Source organism: Pantherophis guttatus, chromosome 8, assembly GCF_059756535.1.
Source record: "Pantherophis guttatus breed Tessera chromosome 8, ASM5975653v1, whole genome shotgun sequence".
Classification (NCBI taxonomy): Eukaryota; Metazoa; Chordata; class Lepidosauria; order Squamata; family Colubridae; genus Pantherophis; species Pantherophis guttatus.
Window position 1 is genome coordinate 52,812,503 of NC_142070.1, and position 26,772 is coordinate 52,839,274.

General features: G+C 35.3%; 1 protein-coding gene across 8 annotated transcripts in view; it reads right to left on the reverse strand.

The window, feature by feature from the left end:
* Window positions 1–3,513: 3,513 nt before the first annotated feature.
* The window catches only part of CLCN3 (Cl-/H+ antiporter 3), a 78,746-nt gene continuing 55,487 nt past the window's right edge, over window positions 3,514–26,772 (reverse strand). For 4 of the 8 annotated variants that reach the window (XM_034442661.3, XM_087875148.1, XM_034442662.3 and 1 more), the window contains 8 exons: window positions 25,736–25,942; window positions 24,952–25,032; window positions 20,889–21,434; window positions 18,237–18,423; window positions 16,522–16,920; window positions 11,634–11,850; window positions 4,952–5,027; window positions 3,514–3,703 (listed from right to left, as the gene is read on the reverse strand). In XM_034442661.3, the coding sequence (XP_034298552.1) occupies window positions 3,545–3,703; window positions 4,952–5,027; window positions 11,634–11,850; window positions 16,522–16,920; window positions 18,237–18,423; window positions 20,889–21,434; window positions 24,952–25,032; window positions 25,736–25,942 (1,872 nt within the window). In that variant the 3' untranslated portion in view covers window positions 3,514–3,544. The remainder of the gene's footprint in view (window positions 3,704–4,951; window positions 5,028–11,633; window positions 11,851–16,521; window positions 16,921–18,236; window positions 18,424–20,888; window positions 21,435–24,951; window positions 25,033–25,735; window positions 25,943–26,772) is intronic. The other 4 variants (XM_034442665.3, XM_087875150.1, XM_087875149.1 and 1 more) reach the window with 1 other exon arrangement.

The following is a 26,772-nucleotide window of genomic DNA, read 5'->3' on the forward strand; positions in this document are numbered from 1 at the left end:
TGTCCTAGTAGCAGCAGGGCCAATAGGCAAGGTGGGCAGAGGTTGGTGCATGCCGAGAGCTTGGCCGGTGGGCGTTGAGAGCAGCAGCAGCAGGGTGGTGCCCAGAGCCGAGGTCAAGCAGGGCAGCAGCAGGTTGCATAGCAGCCACACAGACAACATAGGGAGCTGCTCCCACCTAGGCACCATCGGCCCCCAGCAGCAGCAGGCCCAGCAGTCGGGCCTCAGGGTTGGCGATGGCGGCTTCTGAAATCGATCCAGGGAAGAACAGACAGCTTCTTCCCTTTCAGCCCCTTCTGCAGTCACCAAAAGAGACAAGTGGCAATTGCTCAGGGAGAAAAGAAGGTAAGGGTGTATTTGAAGAAATATTCCTCTCCCCACAGGCACCCTCCTGATGTAAGCGAGTCAGCTGGCTATGTCCATCCCCCAGATGACCCTCTTAACTAGGGCTTATTTTTGGGGCAGAGCTTATGCGAGCAAGAAAAAAAATCAGGCTGGGTGTTATTTTTGGGGTAGGTCTTATTTTTGGGGAAACACTATTTGGCAGCATGAGAAAAAGTGAATTGTCAAATTCTATTACTTTCTCAGGGTCTGTCAGTTTTCTTGGCACAAGTCTGAATCTAATGTGGTTCATTCATTACTTTTATAGACATCTACTGATGACTATAGAGCTAGATACTTTAATAATTACCATAGTTTTTCTTGTTTATTGCATTTGCCCACTGCAGTTATGTGGGAAAAGCTATTTCATTCTTCAGTTTCAATTTTATTTGTTAGGATCTCATATTTTCACATAAGGAGACATGGCTTACTAGTACTGTAATTAAATAAAGCAAAAAAATAAGATCTAAACAGTCATACAGAAATATTTAATGCATTTTCTAATGAAATCATCACAGTAACAGAACTTTATTTTACTGTAATGAAATGCAGTTTTACCACACCAGTATAAATTAAAACATAAGATCAATGTTTAATACATCTCTAGAAATATTACAGGTGCAATTGTCATAATCAGCAACTGAACTGTTCAAGCAAGAAAAAAAATCTCCCTCAGATATCCCATTCTGTTCCAACATAAATAAGGCTCTGTAATTAGTTGTATTATTACAGGTAAATCCTTTTTGTTGAATACTCAGATATGCTAATTTCAGACACATGAGCAGAGGCACATTTTATGTGCTTGTAAGAAGTTGGGTAAGAACATAAAACACTGCATTAGATCATACTATATATATATATATGAATTACTAAATTAAAATACATCTGGGATATGAGTTGGTATCACTTCACATCACAAAGGGCACTGTAAATTAATACAATAGGCAACTTTGGTAGAGAGCCTATGGCAAACTACGTGTATAGATGAGAGTTTGAAACTTAAGACAGAAGTTTTAAAAACATGCTACAGGAAAAATCATTTTAGATCTGCATGATTAGCACAAAGAAATGTTTAATTTTAGAGGAAGCATCCCAAGATTCCTAAAATGTTTTACCCATAAGTTAAATTCTGTTAATGGTAATTTATAAATGTAAGTGGTATACAAGTGCAAAATTCATTGTTTAGCTGCCCCCGCCCCCGTATAATTTTCTCTGAAATGGTGTTGAAATACCTAATCACAATGAAAATTAATTATTGCAGAGAAACATTCTCAAGCATTCTGAAAAGCCATGTAATATTATCTGGGCTGTTTAACAAAGCAGTTTGCAGTATTGATTCAGGATTTTTACTCTGATAATCCTCTGAAATATTTTTTTTCCAAAGACAAGGATTAGTATCTTTGGATTATATGATTTAGAAGAAAAAAAATACAGACTATTTTACTTTGGCAATAAAAATAACCTCTTGTTACAAGGACTTGCATGCATAGAATAAAGCATCTGATTTTGTTTGCCCTCCTTAAAGTGACTTCCTGTGCAGTTTTGATAATAGTTTTGATATTTACTTTCAAAACAAGCTTATCAATAGAGATAGGAAGGGCAAACAAAAAACAGAAATCGTAGCATGCAAACAAACCTTATAATACAACTATACTTTTATCACTAATTCATATCTGAATAACCATTAAGATGGTACAACCTTTAGAATTTTCAATTGGCCATCACTCATGAACTTTATACAATATATCAGTTTTATTAGGTAAATAAAACCTCATATCAAATATTTGCATTTCCTCTCCTTAATAAATGAATATTCAAAATGCAAAAAAAATTTATTAGGGATGGTAAAATTCAGTTGTTCCATCAATTATTGGCTTGTATTACAGAATTTTTCAAGTAACTCAATTCTATTTCAAATCAATTATTACCACTTCAAAATTCCTCAAAATAAACATTTTAATTTCTGTAATATTTACAAATAAGGACCTATTAATTATCTAGTCCCTTAATTAAACAGTAATGAATTTAAAACTATGGTAATCAAGTATCAGGATGGGTTACAAAGAAATATAAAAATCCTTTCATTAGAAACTTGCCAAGTTTATGGAGGCTTTTGAATATAAAAATCACATTATTAAAGTAAAATCAATAGCGTGACTCATTTATATTTAATATAACCTAATTTGTAGAAACAAAAACTATAATATGTATATTTCGTGCAAATTATAACATTTTTCTGCCTTTATTTGATATAGGTATGTAAAACAAAAAGACCTTCATTTAGGGAAATATTCTCCAGTGCTTGAACATGCAGTTGCTATCAGGTACACAATTAAACTGAATGAACAGAAATTAAACAGAATTGTTCCAATTCTTAGTAGAATAGTAGTATTCTCTTTACATTTCACAAAATTGGTATATAACAGGATTTTTAATAGTACAAAAACTGCATAAGCCTAAGTTATTATTTTGCAACAGAAACATAGTTTAAACAAATTTGGCTGTTTAACTTGCAACTACTAAACTGCAGGGTTTAACATGCTTCACCCACGTTTATTAACCTGTTCAATCTGTTTTTCTTGCAGAAGATCTAAACTGTCACAAGACTTTTATGATATCCAAACTCTTAAGCTTAAATGGCACAAGAAACACTTCCTTCTTGTTAACAAATTCAGCTGGTCACAGTACATCTCAATATGAGAAACCACCATTTCAATAAGATGCATCAATTGTAAGGAGGCTCAGTTGGGGCTCAGGAGAGAGAAATGCTCTTCTGGAATGTAAAGAGGTAATGTGGAATAACTATACATTTCATGAATTAACCCAATAATGATCTGTTGTAAAATGGGCCAAATCGTACAGTTTTCAAAGGACAGCTCAATTCAAAATGATTCAGAAACAGGAACTAACCATCAATTTCTTCCATGCTAAAGCAGCAAGGCCCAAACTGGAGTTTATGAACTTCTTATAAATTATATAACATCCAACTGCACTATCATGGCAGATCTAACAATTCAGAGTGCATCCAGTGCAGGTTTTCAGATTTTGTTTTCTCCATCTTTCTTACTTCGTAAAACCACATTTTCCTAAATCAACTCCTAAATTCCAGCAGTTTACTTTTCAAAAAATCCAGCCTTTCTTTTGTATCACAAAACTGCACCTTATATTAAAGTATTGTACTGTTCAACAAATGAACCTCCTCTTCACTTTCCTCTCTTTCCTCAGCTATTGAGTTCAGTTGAACATTATTGATGCGGGATCTTGGTTTGCCATCTGGGCCATGTGTCGAAGGATATCTTTTTTTGTGATAATGCCAAGGAGGCGCCTAGAAAGAGATACACAAAGTATGGCTAATTAACTACAATATTTAAAGTCAATCAATTTTTCTTGTAAACAAAATCCTTTTTGTTGATAGTAACAGAAGAGCAAAGCCTGATTATTTCAAAGAATGCATTTTGACAGGAAGTAACCATCATTTTATTAAAACTGTGAAAGTAAAGAGGATGGTCACTAAACTATTACCTACTTTCACCTAAGAAATAACTAAGCTACCACCCGCTGATAATTTGTTGTTGATTATTATACGCTAACAAAAAAGTAACAAAGGTGAAAAAGATTTGAGTAAATGAAATTGATCCCATTACAAAAATGAAATATAGTTGAATCTAGGCAAGCTCAAAATTGCTTGATAATTCATTTTCGAGAATTCAATTTTGAGAAACTGAATAGAATGCTTTAGATGTTTCTATAAGAGATATGCAGATAAGCTTGAACAATAATCACAAATCATCTGAAATTCAGATTTTTTTAAAAAAAAGTTAGTCATATTTTCCCCAAATTAAAAAGCAATGCTTTTATGATCAAAGTCTTGATATTATCAAAGAGTGAAGCTGTCCTAAGAAATACTATTACAGGAGAGGCAGAGAGATATGTTACTCTGGTTAGTAGTTGTACTGTAACTGACTTTATAAAAGGAGGCATGAAAAACTTGTGAAATATTAGAAAAAATACAAGTTAAATAAGAATGTAAGCAGTTAACCTGGAATACAGTGTTTATTTTTAACTTTTTTAATTGCAGAGCAGCAATTGCTAAGTGTCATAGAATACAGCAAAAGGGACAACTGATAAATATAATTAGTGTTGATCAGAAAATACAGGAAATCCTAAAATAAGATCTAAAATATCCTATTGTAGATGTCAAGACTAAAGTGTCATATGCAGCTTAAGTAATACCTAAAATTAAAAATGAAAACTCTAATCAGAGTTTTGGCAGGTTTTATCTAATTTCACAAAACCAAGGGGAGAAAAAGATGTATGCTAACCTATGTGAGAATACTAGAATTTCTAGCATCAAGATTGCTAAAATACTACTTAGGTCCTATTTTATTCAGCATGTTTCCAACAAATGGATGTTAAATATTATGTTTCAAATTCACATGATATTTTAATTTAAAAGCTTTTAGAATTGTATATGATTTCTTGTCCAGATGTTATAATAGAACACTGAACAATTCACAGGTTTCATGCTTCCTGATGTCTAAAGTGTCAAATGAGATCTGATATATCTAATCACCAAGGGTTCGACGTGCTGCTTTAGTTGCTCGAGATGCTCTAATATGTTCTTCTTTGTGATGATTCCCAAGACAATCCTGAAACAGATCATGTTATGCTAATAACTGTGTGTGAAAAAAAATGAAATGAAATGAAAACATGGATTGCAGAATTGGTAGTAATGAAAACAGTGAAATGAAAATCTTTGCGGTCAACATCTCTTTCACAAGATGTAAAATTTACGGTGAGGACTTAAAACAAGAATGAATTTAAACATGATGAACACTGGTTAGGCATTTACTGCTGTCACTAAAATCTCCAGTTTCCTAAGGCTGTAAAAATGAAATGCAAGAATGAGCTTAAATATTTCTGCAGATAGGAATTCTGAGCTTTTTACAAATAGCAGATGCTATGCATTTTATCCAGCTTTTTCTGGATTCAAATCATATGAAAGATTTTAAATATGCATTTAAATTTAAATGCAGAACCATTTCGCTTGATTTCTGCATTTAGAATATAGTGAATTGCATATTAATACATTTATTTTGAATTATTTTTAACATGAGAATAGAAGGGAAGAATATGTTGAGGTTTTATCAGTGCCATCTAGGATCAAAATCAGGGAGTCATGACAAAGGAAGACAGTTGGCAGAATTACATATCTAATGGTCAGTCACCAGGACCAGAGGTTTAGCTTTCCATGCTTTTGGACTCATGCTGGAGCCCATCCTCAGGGAATTTCTCTCTCACCATTCTGGTCCCTGTGACCGACCCAGTTTGGATCCTGCAAAATGATCCTGGGACACATATATTTTTTGCCTTCATTTGTGATATATGATTACAAAGTTCCACATCCTGATTCCTGGAAATCCTGCTTAAGTTACTTCTAAATTTTTCTTACAAATCATACAGAGAGAGAAATAAGTTTTAAACTCTCTACTATAAAGTAATTTTATAATATGTGTAATAAAACTGAGCACGTTTTGTGTAGTAGAAACTGGGGGACCGTAAATTCTAGTCTCACCTTAGGCACAAAGCTAATTGGGTGATCTTGGGCGAATCACAGGAAGGAGGCAATAGCTAATCATTTCTGAAAAACATTGCCAAGAAAACTACAGGATTTAAGGAGTTGCTAGGAGTAAAAACTAATTCAAAGACATAGAGAGAGGGAAGGACGAACGGACAGAGATGATATAGTCATTTGTTGAATTTGTAAGGTGCCTCAGTCATCCAAGAGATGCCAGGCAACAGTGTGTGTGTGTTTGTACACACACATCCGTGTGCACGCACACACACACACATATATATATACTGTATATTATTGTTTAATGAAGAAGTGGTATTGGTAAAATGCTGCACAAAGAAACTATTTTTTCTTTCAAGTATAGTGCAGTATTTTATTTCCTTGATAATGTAAGAAATATTTGAAAATCATGGAACTGAACCAAAATCTACTGTTAATTTTTTAAAACAGAAAATTTGTTAGATTTTTTTTTGGACACGTATATATTTTACTGTACCACATTTTCAACTCTTTCTCTAGGGAAGTGTCCTAACAGAAAAGTCTACTGCTAGAACTGTTGCATTGATAGTGGTATACTCAAGTATTGTATTTCTAATGAGTTTACCAACTGAGCTTGCCTCTCAAATTGAAGAGAATGAAATCTGGTTACTGTTGACATTATCAAATGCAAAGAATACTACAAAGTTAAAGTTATTAAATTAACATAAATGCTATATCTGCAGGCTAACTATTTTTGTCCATAAAAATTCATTCACTAAAACATTAAAATAATATTTTGGTTATCTAGGGTGGCCTTTTTACTTAGTTTATTACTTTCCAAAATAATTATGAACTTTTATTTTGTCTATATATCTTACTATACTAACTTTCTGTGATCACTTCAAATTTCTAAAATGCTATTTCGACTCATTATAATATTTTATATCCTCACTCCATAACTGGAGCTCAATCACATTGACTGGAAAACAATGTAACACTGGGCCTAATATGTGAAGAATGTAATTACAATCTGACTTCCGGTTTGACGTCGCGGCGAGACAGGCGGGGAAATAGCGGGCTCTGACGAGCCCCACAAAAACCCCGACTGCTGAACCGCCGCCGATGGGTCTTCGGACCGGAACCATCCTGCAGGGACGAGGATGGAAGAGACGCGCCTCGGACGACCAAGAGGAATTGGCAAGTTCCTTGGAGGTCAGAGGGATCTCTCTGCAAGTCGGGGGGGGCGGAAGCCATAGCAGCTGCCACGAAGCTGGGACAAGCTGGGCAAGTGATGTGCAGGAGGAAAGCGGAAAAGAACGATGCTCTTTGAAGCCGGGTGAGTGACAACCAACCCAGGCTTGAAACAACGTTTGGAGTAATGGTTATTTTTTATTTGTTAGACCCCTAGCCTTAAAACAGCGGCTGAGGAGCTATGGGGCATAGAAGATTTTAAGATGAAATTTTTAAAAGAAAAGAAAAAGACCCGACTGAAAATTGATATTTGAATAGACTAAATTGGAAAAATAAACATTGAGACTTGGTTCAAAATTGAACAAGCTTTAAATTTTTATTGGATTTTAAAGAAAAGAAGAAAAAGAAGAATTATTATCTTTAGAATACAGAAGGAGAAAATCAAGCTGGAACGTGATATAATTGAAACAAAATGGCGATTTGCATGACTAAAGAAAATTGTGGATTGTAGAATGACACCTTCTGGTTTAAAAAGAAACATTGTAACCTGCTCCTTGTTTGGGAACATTGTGAATATTACAGATAACAACTGTGGGATTTTGGCGGTGGAGCTGTTTTTTCTTTGTCTGCAGGCGGCTTGACTTTGGGGGGGAAAAATAAGAGAAAATATAATGGAACTCTTACAATCGGACTAATTGGTGCAGGAACAAAAGAAGTCAAATGGCACAGGAACAAAAGAAGAAAATTGATGTGATTTGCTTGAAATAGAAGTAAGAAAAAGAACTAAACTGACACATGGAGAATTAAATTGTGAACATTGAAGTTGAAATGAAATATATGCTAACAGACAAGGAAATGAGGAATGATACACACACGGCTGGAAAAAAGTAGAAACAATGTAATTAAAAATAAAGCAATGTATAGATGGACAGTAATAATAAAAAGGAGGTTTTTATAGATGAATAAAAATGAATAAGAATATGAGAAGAATTTGATATAGCATATAAAAAATTGAAATAAAGAAGAAAGTTAGAATATGAGAGGAACAGAATATACTAACAGAAATCTATTAATTTACATAAGGATGTGTTTGGAGTAAGAATTAAGCCTCAATGTTAAATTCTTACAAAGATGATAATGATAATGTGATTGAACATGAATAAGTAATGTATAGATGGATGGATGGTAAAATTAAAAAAAAGGGTGATTATGCTGGGATAAGCAGCAACTAAGGTGATTATGGCTGGGATAGACATAGCAAAACAAAGATGATTTTACTGGGTATAACAGTAAAAATAAAGACAATTATGCTGGGTTTGACAGTAAAATAAGATGATTATACTGGGTATAACAGTAAAGATAAAAATAATTATGCTGGGATTGACAGTAAAAATGATGATTATACTGTGTAACAGTAAAACTTAAGATGCTTATGCTGTGATTAACAGCCAAAAGAAGATGATTAAGATGAAGATTATATACTGGGATAAACTTTTAGAATAAAGATGACCATACTGGAATTAATATTAACAATGAGATGATTATGTTGTGATTAAAAGGGTTAAGCTGAAATAAATAGTAAAATGAAGATGATAAATGCTAATAGTTAAAATACTGCGTAAATACTTTGATGATTTATACTTTTCAGATATATTCATCCATATTAAAAGGAAAAGAAATTGAAATGATATTGAATTAAATATTTTAAGATCAGTGTAATAGGTTTTAAGAATTTTTTTTTATTAGATAGAATTTATGGCAATAATGTTAGAGAATATTAAGTTGTGTTATTTGAAAATTAAGATTTGTGGTGAAATAATAGAAAGGTACTTGATTTGTGTAAAATAATATAAATTGGATAATTTTTTTCTTTTTTTTCCTTCTTTTTTTAAAAAAAGATGGTTATTAGTGGGTATTTGGGGAAAGCTTTTGTTAAAGAGGAATTAGTAATTGTACTTATTTATGACCGGATCAATGGCTCGTTCTGAAAAGATATTTTGTATATTTATGTGTCTTAAAAAATTTAAAAAAATTATTCAAAAAAATGTAATTACAATCTGATGCACTGATGATCAGAGAGAGACCTGTCAATAGAAATGCTTTCTAGGTATCTATCTGCATGGAATCATATCAAAAAAAGCTACATAGATAAACACAACATTTAACCGATGCTTTATTTCTATATATGAAAGACATGGAAGATGATTTACAATGTTCAACAAATTTCCTCCTCTGTCACAGCTTTAGGATAGAAATGACTGGCAGATTATGGTCTTGCATCTTTAGGTAAAAGACTAATCTTAGGATAGAAAGCAGAAATCTGGAAATACTCAGCAACGAAATAAATCAGGAACAGGTATCAAAACTGGAAACTCACCATGGAGTTTTGAAATCAGTCCTATTTGGGGGGGCGTGTCTCAATAAGGTTTTCTTTTTAGAAAACAATGTTTAAAAAATAAAGTAAAAGGACAACCAAACTTTTTTTTTTTTAAAAAAAAATAGCCATGTAAATTTCATATTTCTAATAGATTTGCAGAGACTGCAAGTTATACCAAAGCTCAATTCAACCCATTGTGGCCAATAGCTGGTTGGAATGTGTAGTCCAACATCTGGAAGTATTAAACTGGAAACAATGGCTTTTTAAAAATCACACAGGAGAGGTGGATATCTTCTAAGGGATGGAAGGCCAACCTGTAGATGTAGGCGCATTTGAAATGCTTGGGTAAATTTCAAAAATATTCTGTGTAGACTACGCAGTGTAGAAAAGTAGAGAATAAGAAATAAAAAATGGCAGTTTGCAGGGAATGGGGAAACACTTGTCAAAATAAGAATAGTAAATGGCTCAATGACCATTTTTACTCTAGCCCCAATGATGAGTTATTTCACCTTAGTGATAACAATCATACTGACCCTAAGAAATTAAGTGGTTTTTGACAGAAAAAAAGATTGCAGAAGCTCAACCTTGGTAACCACACTTGTCTCCACAGTTCATCCTCACAACCACAGCCTGGGAGAGAGATTGATATGAATAGCTACCTCCAAATACATAGTGACTTCCCTGACTGAGTAGAAACTTGAACCTAGACTTAACTGATTATATTCCAACATTTTACTTTACCATACTGGCTTTTTAGTATCTTTTAAATAAAATGATGCAGAACAAAAATAGTTTCAAATGTATTGTAATTTTACAATTGTAAACAGTTATCTATTTAAAATACTTTAAATATACACTAGAAGAATGACCAAGTTTCCGATGAACTTAATATGATAATGCAATCTAGTATATTCCAAACTATAAGGAAAACTCAATAAACATCACAGTAGCTTACTTGCTTTTAAAAGCTGACTAAGAGATTCAAGAAAGTTCCAAGAAATTATATAGAACAGGAATGGCCACTGCCAGGTTGCAGCTTGTTTGAAACCAGGCCGTACAAGTGATGGGCAAGCGTGCGTGTGAAGCTCCACTCGCGTAAGCGGCAGGAAAGTCCATGGATGTGAAGCTGCACTCACGCAAGCGGTGGGCCCTTGTGCTTGCACACGAACCTCCGCTCACAAAAGCGGACAGCACTTATGTGGCGGGCACTTGTGCTTGTGCATGAAGCTCCATTCACGCAAATGGAGCTTTGTGTACAAGCACTCTCCGCTTGTGAGTGGAGCTTCATGCTTGAGCACTCTCCACTCATGTGAGTGGAGCTTTGCATGCAAGTGGAGTTTTGTGTGCAAGCTCTCCACTCATGAATAAAGCACAATTCGCGCGAGCAGAGGGGCGCTTGCCCATGCCTGCTACTCACACCGGCCCCCACGCTGGCCCAGTTCACCAAGATGGAAAGGTTGGGGACCGCTTACATAGAAACAGAATAATAGAATTGGAAGGGAACTTGGAGCTCTTCTAATTTTTTATTTTTACTTGAAAAATAAAGTTATGGGTGGAGCAAATACAATCTGCAAGACTAACATTTTTAACAAAGTCTGAAAGAACCATTAAACAAGATAGCTAGGCATAGGGCCTAGCTATCTTCGAGACCGCTTGCTGCCACCGACGATCTCCCATCGACCCGTGCGCTCCCACAGAGAGGGCCTCCTCGGGGTGCCATCAGCCAAACAGTGCAGGCTGGTGACCCCCAGGGGGAGGGCCTTCTCTGTGGGGGCACCTACCCTCTGGAATCAATTGCCTCCAGAGATAAGGAGAATCCAAGACCTCGGTGTCTTCCGCCGTGCCCTTAAAACCTTCCTTTTCCAGGAAGCCGGGCTGGCCTAATTTTTTTAAGTGTTTTTAACTGTTTTGTTTATTGTTTTTAATTAATGGGGCCAAATTTATATATGTATATTTTAACTGTATTTTAATATTTGTATTTGATGTTTTTACTTGGCTGTTCACCGTCCTGAGTCCTCAGGGAGAAGGGCGGTATACAAATTCAAAATAAAATAAAAAAAATAAATAAAACAATCTGGGGAAAACAAAATCTTGGCAGGGTACAAAAGACATTTTTCTCAATAAAGAACTCACCCATTGTGTGTTACAAGACATTGCCTTAGTCCCAGTTTGCGGAATATGTCCACCACAATCTCCATTGGTGTGTGATCCGTAACTGTAAAAGGGCTCATATCAAGAATGCTCCTAAGCTTCAAAGGTCGAGGACTTTCTGCTGAAAGTGATAAGGTATGCTGGGCAAAACAGACTCTGGAACTGCCAACAATGCCTTCTTGTTTCTTTCTGGCACTTTCTTCAACAAGAACAAAAAAGAAAAATCAGTATGAAGGATTGGATTTTTTTTTTAAAAAAAGCAAAGTATTGCTAGATTTCAGCCAATTGCTTCATGTGTGTATTATTATTTCAAATTAATTTTCTCTTCTGAACACCCATATATGGATAAGAGCCTTGGTAGTACAGTGGTTTAAGGCACCCTGTTATTAAGCTGGTTATTAAGACCAGCTGCCTGCAATTACTGCAGGGTTCGAATCTCACCAAGGCTCAAGGTTGACTCAGCCTTCCATCCTTTCTAAGGTAGGTAAATTGAGGACCCAGTTGTGGGGGCAATAAGCTGACTTTGTATAAATATACAAAAAGGATGAAGGCTATTGCTGAGCACATTGTAAGCCGCCCTGAGTCTCCGGAGAAGGGTGGCATATAAATCAAATTAATATATATATATATATATATATATATATATATATATCAAAAATTTGATAGCATATCAGGCCATGCAATGATTCTCTCCCTAGGAATTCTATCTGTATGTACCCATGAGAAATGGGTACGCATGGGAAAGTCAAGGGCTTTAAACGATATGATAAAAAGTAGCCCCAATAACAATCTGCTTCTTTAGTGAATGATCCTTCCCTTCCTTTCCCTTTTCATGAGTTTTTTTTCCTGCTATCTTTTCAGCAGCTCCTTTCTCTTGCTAGTCTATTAATGACACTTGCACTGTATCTATATATCTATCTGGTCTCAGCCTCCTTGCAACTGAATCTCCAAGGTGGCCTAATTAAGAATAATCCTAAATTATATTATAAATACCAAATTGGAAAACATCAATTTTGAGAATTCAATTTTGAGAAACTGAATAGAATGCTTTAAGTGTTTCTATGAGATATGCAGATAAATTTGAACAATAGATAATCACAAATAAATCCATCTGAAATTCAGATTTTTTTAAAAAATTAGTTATATTTTCCCCAAATTAAAAAGCAATGTTGTTATGATCAAAGTCTTGGTATTATCAAAGAGTGAAGCTGTCCTAAGAAATACCATTACAGGAGAGGCAGAGAGATATGTTACTCTGGTTAGTAGTTGTACTGCAACTGGCTTTATAAAGGGGAGGTATGAAAAACTTGTGAAGTATTAGGAAAAAATACAAGTTAAATAAGAATGTACTGAATGCCTCCTTCCAACTAAATCTCCAAGGCGGCCTAATTAAGAATAATCCTAAATTGAAGTCTTCTTGACTTCAAGAAGATATTATATGGACTATAAATTTAAAGTTATTGTCTTTTCTTTTTTTATTTAGATATAATGGAATATATATATATATATATTTTTAAGTAGTGTGGGCAGTGAATTAAAGATATCAAGAATTGTTGTGTATGGTAAATTTGTAAGACAGTGGGTGAATAAGCTAGCTACAGACTGATTAGTTTAAGAAAAGGGATTTTTAAGTGATACATTTAGGGGAGTGGAGGAAATGGATAGAGTGGAATAAATGTTAAATTAGATTTTATGGGGAGCCCGCTTTGAAATGTTATTAAAGTAGGACTTATTGTATAGTTTTAAAGTGGAAGGTGGTTTTGAATTGTTGCAATAATGCATAGATATAAAACACTATTATGCTAAATTAGAGTTATTTTATAATAGTTATAGTATAATGTGTTTGTTTTTTTTTGTTTTTTTTTTCTCTTCTTCTTTTCTGAAATGTATGGATAAAGGGGGATTTATAATACTTTTAGCAAGTAAAGGTCAGTATTTTAAGGAGGGAGTAAGTAATCTGTTATGAATTAGGGGTTTTTTTTGTTACGAAGAAGTCACAGGGGGGGAAGGGTGGGGAGGGGGGGTTAGGGAGGGGGGGGAGGGTGGGGAAAAAGGGGGAAAAATTTGTATTTGAAAACCTTTTCAATAAAAAAAAAAAAAAAAAAGAATAATCCTAAATTGCACAACATTTTAAAACACTAGAAATACCAAATTGGAAAACATTAACAGAGAAGAATGCCTTCTGAAAGAAATCTGACTTGGACCAGTATCTAAGATCAGCAGCAGTCCAAAGAAGGCTCTAGAAATTCTTTATATTTTGTAGATTCACAGATCTGATCTAATAAATAACGGGGATTTGAGGCTTTAAATATTATGAATAGTTAAGCTAAGATTAAGGGAAGCGAATTGCACTTACACTAATAAAATGAAATAGCCTCTCATCCAGATACCCCCACAGCTAACTCCCTACTATGACTCCACCTACATATACAGATGGAACAACTAATTTAGGAGGTAATTCAGGATTAAATCTGTGTCTCCAGAGGTTTTAATTGGCTAAATTCCAATGGGTTAATGAATATTTTTATTATATTATGGTCACTAACCAGAATTTAAAAAATGAACACAAAAATAGAGCATAAACAAAACAAGATAAAATATTACAACTGATGGTGGGTTTGTCAATATATAATAAATGTGCCCAATTTTACTGGCAGGATAATAAAACGTATCTATGTTAAAAATAATGAATCATATTCTTCATTAAAAAAAAAAACCAACAAAAGAATTTCCAGGATATTTTACCATGTAAGAAGTAATAAGGCGGGTCTTACCTGTATCTGTACAGATAGTTCTTGACTTATTAACTCTTTAACTGTTTAGCAACTAATCAGTTAAAATGGCACTGAAAAAAGTGACCTAAGACCAGTCCTTGCCCATACAACTGTTCCAGCATCCCCAGTCCTGTGATCAAAATTTGGTGTTTGGCAACCAGCATATATTTACAATGGTTGCAGCATCCTGGGACCCATGGCTGCCATTTGTAACCTTTGTGGATGGCTTCTAACAAGCAAAGTCAATGGGGAATGCCAGATTCACTTAACAATGATATGATTGACTTAGCAACTATGGCGATTTGTTGAACCTTGGCAAAAAAAAAAGGTTGTAAAATCAGACATGACTCATTTAATAACTGCTTTGCTTAGCAATGGCTTATAAACACAATCTTAGCCAACATGGGACTTTTTTGTATTGGCCCTACAAAACTACTGTGTGCAGAGTGTTAAAGCATGTTGAAGTTAGTGCTCTTTGTAATTTAGAAATAATTATAAACTGTAGTCTCTCAACGGTTTATAAAAGGGGTTTGGCTGCTGAGAAGGATTATTTTAGGACCTGCTAGTTCTGTTGGATTTCCAGGTCTTGGATATTTATTTATTATTTATTTATTAATTTTATTTCTATACCGCCCTTCTCCCGAAGGACTCAGGGCGGTGTACAACCTAATTAAAAACACAACGACAGACAATATTTAAAAATAATTAAAATTATTAAATAATAGGCCCAATTTATAAAACCCCGAATTTAAAATCCCAATTAAAACCAATTAAAATCTTTATATTGATAGCCCAGCCTGGCAGAACATGGTTTTGAGGGCACAGCGAAATACACGGAGATCAGAGATTTTGCGAATTTCTGGGGGGGAGTTCATTCCAAAGGGCAGGGGCTCCCACAGAGAAGGCCCTCCCCCAGCCGACATAATTTGGCCGATGGCACCTTGAGGAGGCCCTCTCTGTGGGAGCGGACTGGCCGGTGGGAGGCTACTGGTGGCAGAAGACGGTCTCGAAGGTACCCAGGTCCAATGCCATGGAGAGCTTTAAAGGTGGTAACCAACACCTTGAATCGCACCCAGAAGATCACTGGGAGCCAGTGCAGCTCGCGCAGGAGGGGTGTCACATGGGCACGAGTTGCGCCCATAACCACCCGCGCGGCCGCATTCTGGACCAGCTGGAGCCTCCGGGTGCTTTTCAAGGGGAGCCCCATGTAGAGAGCATTGCAGTAGTCCAGTCGGTAGGTGACAAGGGCGTGAGTGACTGTGCGCAAGGCGTTGCGGTTCAGAAAGGGTCGCAACTGGCGGATCAGGCGAACTTAAATGCATTTTATGCAATTTAAATGCCGAAGTGCATGCTCATAACCATCAGGAGCACTTTCCTGGAGAAGCTGAGATTTTGAGATTTTTGTGAGATTCCAATCAGATGCAATTTTACCTTACACAGATTCAGTTTCAGCTCTCCAGCCACATTAATATAGCAGCATTGTTCACATCAAGAAAAGCAATGGAAACAAAGCTGCTTCTACACAGAATCCCAGCGACGAGTAACTCATATGACAATGTGGCCATAGCAACAATCTTTTATAAAAAGGAAGTCCCAATCTTTCAAAGAAGGTCTTGTAAGTAAGAAATGGCTACAACTATCTAGTTACTATATAAATATCTTAACCTTAAAATGTATTAAATCTCTTTTGGCTATCACAAGGCCACAGAAGGACAACTTCACCAGGGTCTATTCTGAAATTCTTATGTTCTATTCAGAATTCTGTATGGCAAAAGATCTACCAAGCATTTCATCTGAACTATCATACCTGCACTGTCCTTAAAACAACTTTGCAATGATAGAATAGGTATATTTGATTTAGATGTGTATTATCTATAAAAATAATTCATTGAAGGTTCTTTTCCATTTGGTAAGGAAATAGAAGGAATGCAGGACACGTCCAAAATACACGAGACCAAGCTTATCTGCTCTTTGAATACCATGTCCCCATTTCCTTCCTCAGGGTCATGTATACTTTCTATACTTCTGCTATGACTGCCTTCCTGTTACTCTTTGGAAAAATAACAGATATCCTCCAGCTAATGAAAAGCAATTACCTATTGCAATAGTCAAATCTCTCCTTAGTGCAAATCCTACTAATCTTTGGGATTCTTTTGACATTATTACAGGAAAACCATTACAGCTGGTTTCATTGATCAAATTTTCAATATCATCCACAGTCATATTATCCTGTGTTAATACTGCCAATGGAGCATCATTTCTTCGAGGTCTCATGACATCAGCAGCCAGGGTTGTATGAGTAAATTCTTCCTTAGCATCCAAGAAAGGATATCCATTCAGACGTATGTGTGCTTCATAGATGCCTTCTCTGCCAAAAGCATCTCCAACCCATTTGCTCGTCATTACTGCAGCCATAAGAGGTACAATATACTCTAGTCCCCCTGTTAACTCAAACACAATAACCACTAGAGATACAGTCATCCTTGTCACTCCACCTGGAAGGAAAAATAAAAATAAAAATGGCTTAATCAGCATGCTGTGAAATGCATCAAAATTTCTAGGTATCAACTACCAAATTATGCCTCAGAGACAGCAGCTAAACAAATTAACAACAACTATAGAAACATGCAAGGAAGATGGTTAAGTACTACACTGCCATTTAACTGTGGGGTCAAAATTAAATCGCAACCCTGCCAGTGCTTATTTGTGAGAAAATTCCACTGAACTTCTATACACACACTTAGTATAGCTCTACAAATATTTTAATAAAGAACTCTGCCAAATCTTACATTTCTAAAAGATCCTAAGAGGTGCTCAAAGCAACCATATCTGACAAACCTTTAAGCAGCTGGGTCACAGTATCAAGGAGCAAAGTAGTTTTGTTGAATTACTTAGATTATGCTTAGATTTGCACTGTAAAACTTGAGGAAATTGCTAAATCTAGGTTCCAAATATACCACCTCTGAGGTTTATAGGGATCTTTCTTGCTCCTAATGGATAATTATTAATTTGCTTTATTTTTTTCAAGATTCCAATATTTAAAAAGAATTAGGCATGCAGATAGCATGCTGCCAAGCATTAGCTTAAAGCTTCAACTTTATTTCCAACCTGCTTCTGGGCTGTACTTGGTAAGTGACTACTGTACAGCATACCACTTCTTTAAAAGAAAAAAAAAAGTAAATGGAATGGCAAGGAATATCCAAAGGCTCTAAAAAGTATATCAAGTAACAACTTCTCCAGCTGGTGTAAAGGTAAAGGAATACTGGTAGTTCTTGACTTACGACCACAATTGACCCTAAAATTTCTGTCACTAAGTAAAACATGTTAAGTGAGTTTTGCCCCATTTCACGTCCTTTCTTGCCATAGTTGTTAAATAAATCGCTGCAGTTGTTACATTAGCAACCCAGTTGTTAAGTGAATCTACTTTCCCCATTGACTTTGCTTATCAGGTCACGGAAGCTGATCACATGACTCCCAAGGCACTGCAAATGTCATAAATATGAATCAGTTGTCAACCATCTGAATTTTGATCACATGACCATGAGGATGCTGTAACAGTCATAAGTGTAAAAATGGTCGTATTTTTTCAGTACCATTGTAATTTCAACCGATCACTAAATGTAAGTCAAGGACTACTTGTAGTTGTGACTGGTCAACTCACAATGGCAATTATTTTTTGGTACAGGCATCCTTCCACATCATACCATTATAGTTTTCTACAGTTAAATGTTTTTGTATGACAACAATCAGGTCAAATATTTGTATCCACTTGTAACGTAAAATTGGCTGACCATTGGCTGTTAATAATTACCTAAGCATGCAGCAGCACCAACCATAGCGTAGAGTCCCGGAGTTATGCAATCTGCTCCAACTTCACACCACTGCTTGAAGATAAACCAGTCGTGATGATAATAAGCCAATTGTTCTACAGCAATTCCAACAATTCTACCAGCTATTGCTCCAATGGCCATACTGGGTATGAACAAGCCTGATGGAACCTAAAACAACAAAATGTCAAGGAAGATTGTGACTTAGAAGAATGAGTATCTTCTTTTTCAGATTTTTGAAAAGGCTATGGAAGAATTTGCTTGTATAAAGAATTCAGAAACAGAACACCTACAAGCCACATTTGAACAAACATTTCTGAAGAAGAGAATCAGAAACATGCAATGCAAGCAGAGACAAATAGCCTATAAAAGACTTGACTAGCCTGTAAAAACTATTGTCACCAGTAATTCTTGCCATATCGACTCATCGTTTCCTATACATGCATATTTATCTCCCTCACATACCTCAGTGGCAGTGCCTCAGACATTGTGTATGTGAACATCCTAGCAATATGCTTTTTCAGCGTAACAGAATTAGCACATTAACATAGCATGTTTTCCACCATACTGTCTGGAAGCAAACTTTCTACAAAGTACAAAATAATTGTCAGGTTCCGAATCAGGATAAGAAAATAAATCGCAGACAACAGGGTGGATGTTGTTCTAAAGTTTTAATCTTCCTAAATTCGGCACGCTCCGACAATCACCTGGTGCAATTACAGTGAAATATTGTCAGCTCTAACCTTATCGTGCTTTCCCTTCCTGTTTTAAACCTAGCGCTACTCCTCCCCCAGATTCCACCCAAAATCCCTGTGCTGATTGGAGGGCTCCAGTTGCCTTCCTCTGGCCAGTAATTCAGTGCAATTAGTCCTGGTTCGTTGGAGCTGTTCCGATCGGGATAGGTCTGGTAAGCCTCCATTAATGCTGGCTAACGCAGCCGGCACCTCATCTACGCAAGTGCAGTCCTATCCGCCCTCAGCTGGAGGCCCTGTGAACAGCTGAAGGAAGAGGATTCCACTGTCTGTATGCAGGAGGAGGCAAGTGACGGCAAGGCAAGATATCCAGGCAGGAACATGAGCTGCACACTCTGTCTCCCTTCGTTCCCACCGGAATGACAGTCATGATGACGTGGACTGACAATAATTTTAAAAAATTTAAGAAATTAAAAATAATGTTAGTCTGAAATTAAAAACTGGCTTGGAGATGAAACAATCAGGGAACCAGTAAATAAGATGACAAAGCCTGTTTCTTTGGCATTTCTGTTAAGAGACAGAATTTTAGAATTATATGACCAAAATCAGAATAAGCTTTTTATCCAGAATTATCCTTTGACTTTTAGAGTCTTGACTGTGCTCATTCATCATCCAGCTAGCTGGAATATGCTGCTAAATAAATATAAAGGTTTGAACCGTAGTAGTACTATACAAGCATGAGTGAAGAGTGCACAAGACCCTGAAATCTTACATCAACTTATCCAAAAATACATTATTTCAAAGCAATACAGGTAGTTCTTGGCTTACAACAGTTCATTTAATAACAACAACAACAACTTTATTGTCATTGTACATTTATACACAGTATACCCAATGAAATTCATTTAACACCCAAAGACCAGGTCCAACACACATAACAATCCTCAAACACACTTCCACCCACCACAATTCTCCACCCCTAAACCACCCAAACATCACACAACAGACCAAATAATACTGTCCAACAGCTCACTGACCCTTTAGTTCATTGTTGAGTGCAATTATAGCTCTGGGATAAAAACAATTCAGAAAACATGTGGTCTGAGTTTTAATTGTTCTGTATCTTCTGCCAGAAGGCAACAGTCCAAAAAGATTGTAAGCAGGATGGGATGAATCTCTGAGAATGTTATGCAACTTCCTCAAACAGCGAGATTCAATGATGTCATCCAGGGCTGGTAGCTGGAGTCCAATAATATTCTGGGCAGTTTTTAATGATTTTCTGTAGAGGTTTTTTGTCTGCTACAGAGTTGCTCCCATACCATGCAAGAATTCCATATGTCAGGACACTCTCAATGGTGCTGCGATACAGAAGTAGATGCTGAGATAGATTTATCTTCCTGAGCATTCTCAGGAAGTAAAGCCTCTTCTGTGTCTTCTTTACAAGCATGTTAACATTTAGTTATCATTCAAAGTTACAACAGGACTGAAAAATGTGACTTATGACTGTTTTCCAGAGTTACCACCTTTGCAGTATCCCCATATCATATAATCAGATGCCTGGCAATTGGTTCATATTTATGACCGTTGCTGTGTCCCAAGGTCATATGATCACCTTTTGCAACCTTTTGACAGGCAAAGTCATTGGGAAACCAGATTCACTTAATAACCAGGTTACTAATTTATCAACTGTTCACTTAATTTACTTAATAAGTGTGACAAAAAAAGGTTACAAAATGGGGCAAAACTCACTTAAATGTTTCACTTAACAACATAAATTTTGGGCTCAATAATGGTCATAAATCAAGGGCTACCTGTAAACAATTTATCTTATGGAAATAAATTAGTTCTGTTCAATTGCCAGTAGAGAGATGGAGAACTAATTAGAGCACTGCAGAAAGAAAAATGAGAGACCAAAACAATGGAGAAAAGTTTGTTTCATCTTACCTTAATACCAAAAGTGAAGACTGTCATTATAATCTTAAATATAAGAGCTAAGCACAGCTGCCATATTGCTGAATATACTCCAGTGCCTGCTGGACGGTCAGGAATGTCATCCACTATTTTACTGACATTCATGTCATTTCGATAATCACAAAGGGAGGATGACTCCAAAGGCCCACAGTCTGTGAAAAGTTCTTTAATTAGTTCACTGGTGTTGACTCTGGTATAGGGGTTTGGAAAAGCAATGACAGCTGTTATTGCTGCTACAATAATAACCTCAAGAACTGGATACTTTCCAAATTTGGTTGATTTCCGTCGACGGCACCAAGCAATGTTGGCACGGATGAAAAATGCTCCCCACAGTCCACCAAATACACCCAGAAGGATGAAGGGCAATAGTTCAAATAGATACCATGGAGTGTGATATTCAACATAGAAAAGAACCAGGCGACTGTTTCCAAAAGGATTGATGGATCTCAAAACAAACGCAGCCACCAAAGCAGCAAAAAATGATCTCCACAAAGTCTTCAATGGAAAATAATAACTAACCTATAAAGACAGAAAAAAGAGAATATAAACGGATCTATGGGCAAGATTACTTTATTCTAAGTAGTTTGTTGACACAGAGCATCAAGTGGACCTAACCAGATCTCCAAACTTTACTGCCAATGAATCGAACAGGTACTGTGCCTTTCCTGGGATGTTTCAGCAACCTCCAAGTATCTAGACTCAAAAGAATCTTTGAGCTGGCAAAAGAATCCATTTGAGCTGGATAGACAGGACTCCTGTGACTCTGGACATGTAGAAACAACAGAGCATGTACTCCTCCAGTGCTTTATTTATTTATTTGATTTTTTTTAAATTATAAAATATTTATTATTTTATAAGTAACTCAAGGCAGCAAACACAGATAATACTTCTTCCTCCTATTTTCCCCACAAAAACCTTGTGAGATGGACTGAGCTGAGAGAGGCCGACTGGCCCAAAGCGACTCAGATGGTTTTCATGCTTAAAGAAGGACTAGAATTTACAATATCCTGGTTTCTAGGGCAACACCTTAACCACTATACCAACCTGGCTCCTTACAGAGACATTCATACTGGCCAGATCTCAGCGTTACTGCTTAATCCCCAGGGTGCAAAGGACAATTTTACACCTCCCTGCTGTTTGCAGATATTAATCTTGCTATAACCTACAACACTGTCAAGTTTTATGCTGCAGCACTTAAAATTCGTTAGAGAATGACTTGTGCCATAAGGTAGAATGCTTATTTACATTTTGTAGGTATTGTTCTATAACAACCAAGATATTATCTCACATATTAAGTGGAAAGCTATTTAATTTAGGTTTTTAAATGATCATCAGAATAAAACCTTTAACATCAATGAATACAAACTATTGCTAGCTATGATTGATCATTGATAACAAGAATTAATTCATGATTAATGTTATAGTGTACAGATTTTCCTGCATTAAGAACCTATGGCAAATAGGGTCTTCCTGCTGACGTCATGGCACTACCAGTCACAAGAAACAAAGCTCTCTGTTCCTGTGCTTGCTTCTCCCTGTTTGTGGGCTCTGAAAGGAGCCAAAGCCACCTTGTAGGGGTGACGAAGCTAAGGAGGGTCGCTCTGAGAGGTCGCAGGAGAGATCGCAACTCTCCTGCTGAATCGCGGGGCTTTTCCCTCTATGCCACAACGAGGAGAAGAGGCAGTCTAAGATGGCTGCCACAAAGCCAAGGAAGATCTAAGAATTGTGCTGGAGCAGAGTTGGTGAACAGGGCCTGGAACTGGGTGAGAAGAATCCTTTTATTCAAATTTTAGCCCCAAAAGAATATCCAGAAAAGAGAGGCTCATAACTATTTTTAAAGCAGCAGCGACTTAACACTCTGAGGAAAAATTTAAAACTGAAGGAAAAAAAAATTAAAGGGGAAAAGGCAAAAAAATCGTTAAAAATACAGAAAATTGGACTTTTAAATTGGACAGATGTTGTTTTGGATAGGCATTTTGAAATGCTGGAATTATCTAGTTAAAAATTAACATGATTTTTACATTGTAGAAAACTGGAAAAATTGGTTAACATTGAAATTTAAACTAAAAGTGCCACCTGCTGACGAAAGGAAGTATAACACATTCCCAAAATCTTGGAAATGATTACTGGAGACTTAAATGTGAGAATAAGAAAGACACTATCATTAAAATGACCCCTGAAGATTACAACACAAAATGGAATCTATAGAGGGATTTAAGGAGGTTCTGGAAAATGTATGAGACTATCCAGAGGAACAGGTTGATCAATTGTGGGATACAAAGAATTAAGAATATTGAATTTTTTGAGGAGTGACTTTAAGTTTGAAAATATGGCTTTTGGATTATTGGACAAAAGAGGGACACAATAAAATTTAACGAGATGCTTCATCAAGAAGAAATGAGTGGAATTTGGGAAGAGATGGCGTCGTTAATTCAAAGTACAAGGGAGATACTGATAAGAACCCACAAGGAAATTATGAACCGAATAGAGAGCATAGATGAAAAGCTGGGAAATATAATACAAAGGACAAAGAGTGATCAAGACGCCCATGAAGAGGAGGAGCCAAATGAAAGTATAGATGAAAAAACGGAACAGACAAAACAAATGAAACAAGATGATAAGAAGGAGATAATAACAAAAATAATAAGGATTGATGAAATAAGCCAAGGGGAGAGTATTCTAAGGAAATTAAAAAGGAACCGGAGAATCAGGAAGATTTTTCTGGAAGAGAGAGAGGAGCAAGAGTAAATATTTCAAAAGCTAGACAATGGATAAGGGCAGAGAAGGGAGAAATGTTTAAAATGAGTAGTCAAGATGTGGAAGTAGATAGAAATAAAAATCCAAGAGAGGAATATGGGAGGCAAGCTAAGAAACGAACAATTAAAGCTTGAAGCGGGTAAGAGATGAGGGCTAGAAAGGGAATATGTTTAAATATAGTAGTGGCATAACCAAAATTAGAATAGGGATGGAAACTAGAGGGAAGGGGATTAATAAAATACACATTTTTATATAATAAGAAGTAATAATAAGAGGGGAAATCAGAATTTGAATGATGGCTTTATCAAGTATGTTAAAATAATATGGTGACTGGCATAAAAATAATATATTGAACTACTGAATAACCAAATAATGAAAGATTATAATCCAATATGAATATGTGCATGGTTGTCAAATGATTATAATATTTTATTTGTATTGAAATGTATGACATGTAGAATATGATGATTGACATAAAAATAACACTGAAATATTGAATAATCAAATAATGAAGGATTATAAATTGAATAAGCAAATAATGGAAGATTATAATTTAACATAAATGTTTGTATTATTAGAATTGATTAGCATAAAAATAATACATTGAAATGAAAGACTATAATTTAACATAACTATGCATATTATTATTAGAATTATTTAAGAGTGTTAAATGAAACAAATATAATTAATACTATTTTATCTGATAATATTTTATCTGCATTAAAATGTAGGACATGCAGGATATAGTGATTGGCATAAAAATAACATCGCAATATTAAATAACTAAATAATTAAGGATTATAATTTGAATAACTAAATAATGGAAGACTATAATGTAACTTAAATATGTGTACTATTTTTAGAATTACATAAGCTAGCTAAATGTAATAAATATGATCAATACTTTATTTGAATTAAAAGGTATGACATTCAGAATATGGTGATTGGCATAAAAATAACATATTGAAATTTTGAATAACTAAATAATGAAAGATTATAATTTAACATAAAATGTGTATTATTATTAGAACTATATAAGCTTGTTAAATGTGATAAATATTGTTTTATTTGTACCAAAATGTGTGACACTCAGGTGCCACACATTGATATGTTTTTTAAAAATAAAAAACTTTGGGGGGGGGGGAAGAACCTATGGCAAATAGGAATTGTCTCTAGAATTTTTTTTTATAAAATGGTACAATTTTTCTTTCATTCTATTGCAAGTGGCTATAACAAGTAACAAGCAAATCCAGGTATTTTCAGTACTGGGTATACATACTTCTTCTAGGCTGAAAAGAACTCCTCCAATTGGGGCACCAAATGCTACTGATACTCCAGCTGCTGAAGCAGCAGATAATACCTAGAGAACAGATTAGATGGATTTAGATTATCTAAATACCAATTAATGAAACATGCTAAGCTTACGTGCAAAGAGTTTGACCTGGCCTATATAATACTAAATATTATAATGTGGCATTTATTAAACACTTATTTTTCTGGGTTGCATGGCTATCAAAGAAGTCCAGGAAAAGGCAGTCTTTCTTCATGAAACAATGGACAAGGACAGTGAGCAGCTCAATTCCCATCTATAGCACCTTTTCCACTTTGGATCCAAATAGGTACACAGCCCTGTACAGTACTCAAATAACAAACCCTCTTCACATCAATGAAAGCTCCTTATGCTTCTTAATTATGCAAAATCCATATACAAACTTTTCTTCCAACAGAAAGCAACCACATTTCTATTGAAGTAAGGGAGAAGAAAAGTTTCTTTGTGGTGTATACTTCTACATTTAGTCTTGACTGCTTATCAAATTAATCTATTGTCAATAACAGTGCTTCCATGTTACAAAAACAGTATGTACTGGATTAATACAAGCATGTTTTTTACAACAAAAAGGTCCTGCTATACATGAAAAATTAGATTTGCCAATTTAAAATGTAATATTTGGAACACCACCAATAAAGACTAAAACAGTTCATATGTAATTTTAATTTTTTAAAATTTGAAATATCTTGCAAGTTCTACTGAAATTAAAAACTGTAGTTAAAAAAGGTCATACCTCCCTTTTCTTTGCTTCATTTGTGCTGTATTTGGGGAAGAGGTACGAAAAGATATTTCCCCAGCAACAGGCAACATGTACAAGAGGGCCTTCTTTCCCTAAACTCAAGCCCGAGGCTACAGCCAAGACTAAAGTGACTGTTTTAATCATCAATGTCCACTTGCCCAGGTACCCTCTAATGATGAAGCCACTCAATATTGTTTTGATCTAGAAGAAAAGAAAAGTACATTCTGAAGAAATGTTTCTCAAAATATTTATCCTTTTCGGAATGTATGGCTCTATTTTAGTTATTTGTAATTCTTAATGTTTTTGAGTCTTTGGAAGGATTATTTATTTGACTGATCTGGCTGGCCAAATCTATGCATACAGAATTAATTATAAATTAATGTTACAATATTTATTGTGGAATTTCTAACATAATATATAATATTATATAACATGATTATTTAGATATATGTTGACATGTAGAGAAGCAACCTAGAACTAAGGAGAAATTTCCTGACAATTAAAACAATTAATCAGTAGAACAACTTGCCTCCAGAAGTTGTGAATGCTCTAACACTGGAAGTTTTAAAGAAGATGTTGGATAACCATTTGTCTGAAGTGGTGTAGGGTTTCCTGCCTAAGCAAGGGGTTGGATTAGAAGGCCTCCAAGGTCCCTTCCAACTCTGTTATTCTGTTCTGTTATTCTGTATTATGTAGATATTATTTATATGTATTATTTAAATACATTATCTATTAATATATATTTTAAGAGCTCATTTTCAGAATATTGATGTGTGCTGTAATAATCCCTTCCTTTATCAAACAGCATTTTCCATTCAGTATACATGAAATAAAAATTAAGATTGCAAAGAAAAACCACAGATAATCTATTGTAAGGAATTTCTGCTACTTTCTTCCAAATGTATTATACATCTACATATACTATAGGTTAATCTGCTTTTACAATCATAGTATGCTAAAATAAGGCATTCAAATTTCTAAGTAAGGTAACAACTTTTTCTCAAATTAAACAAAAGAATTTTCTTTTAATT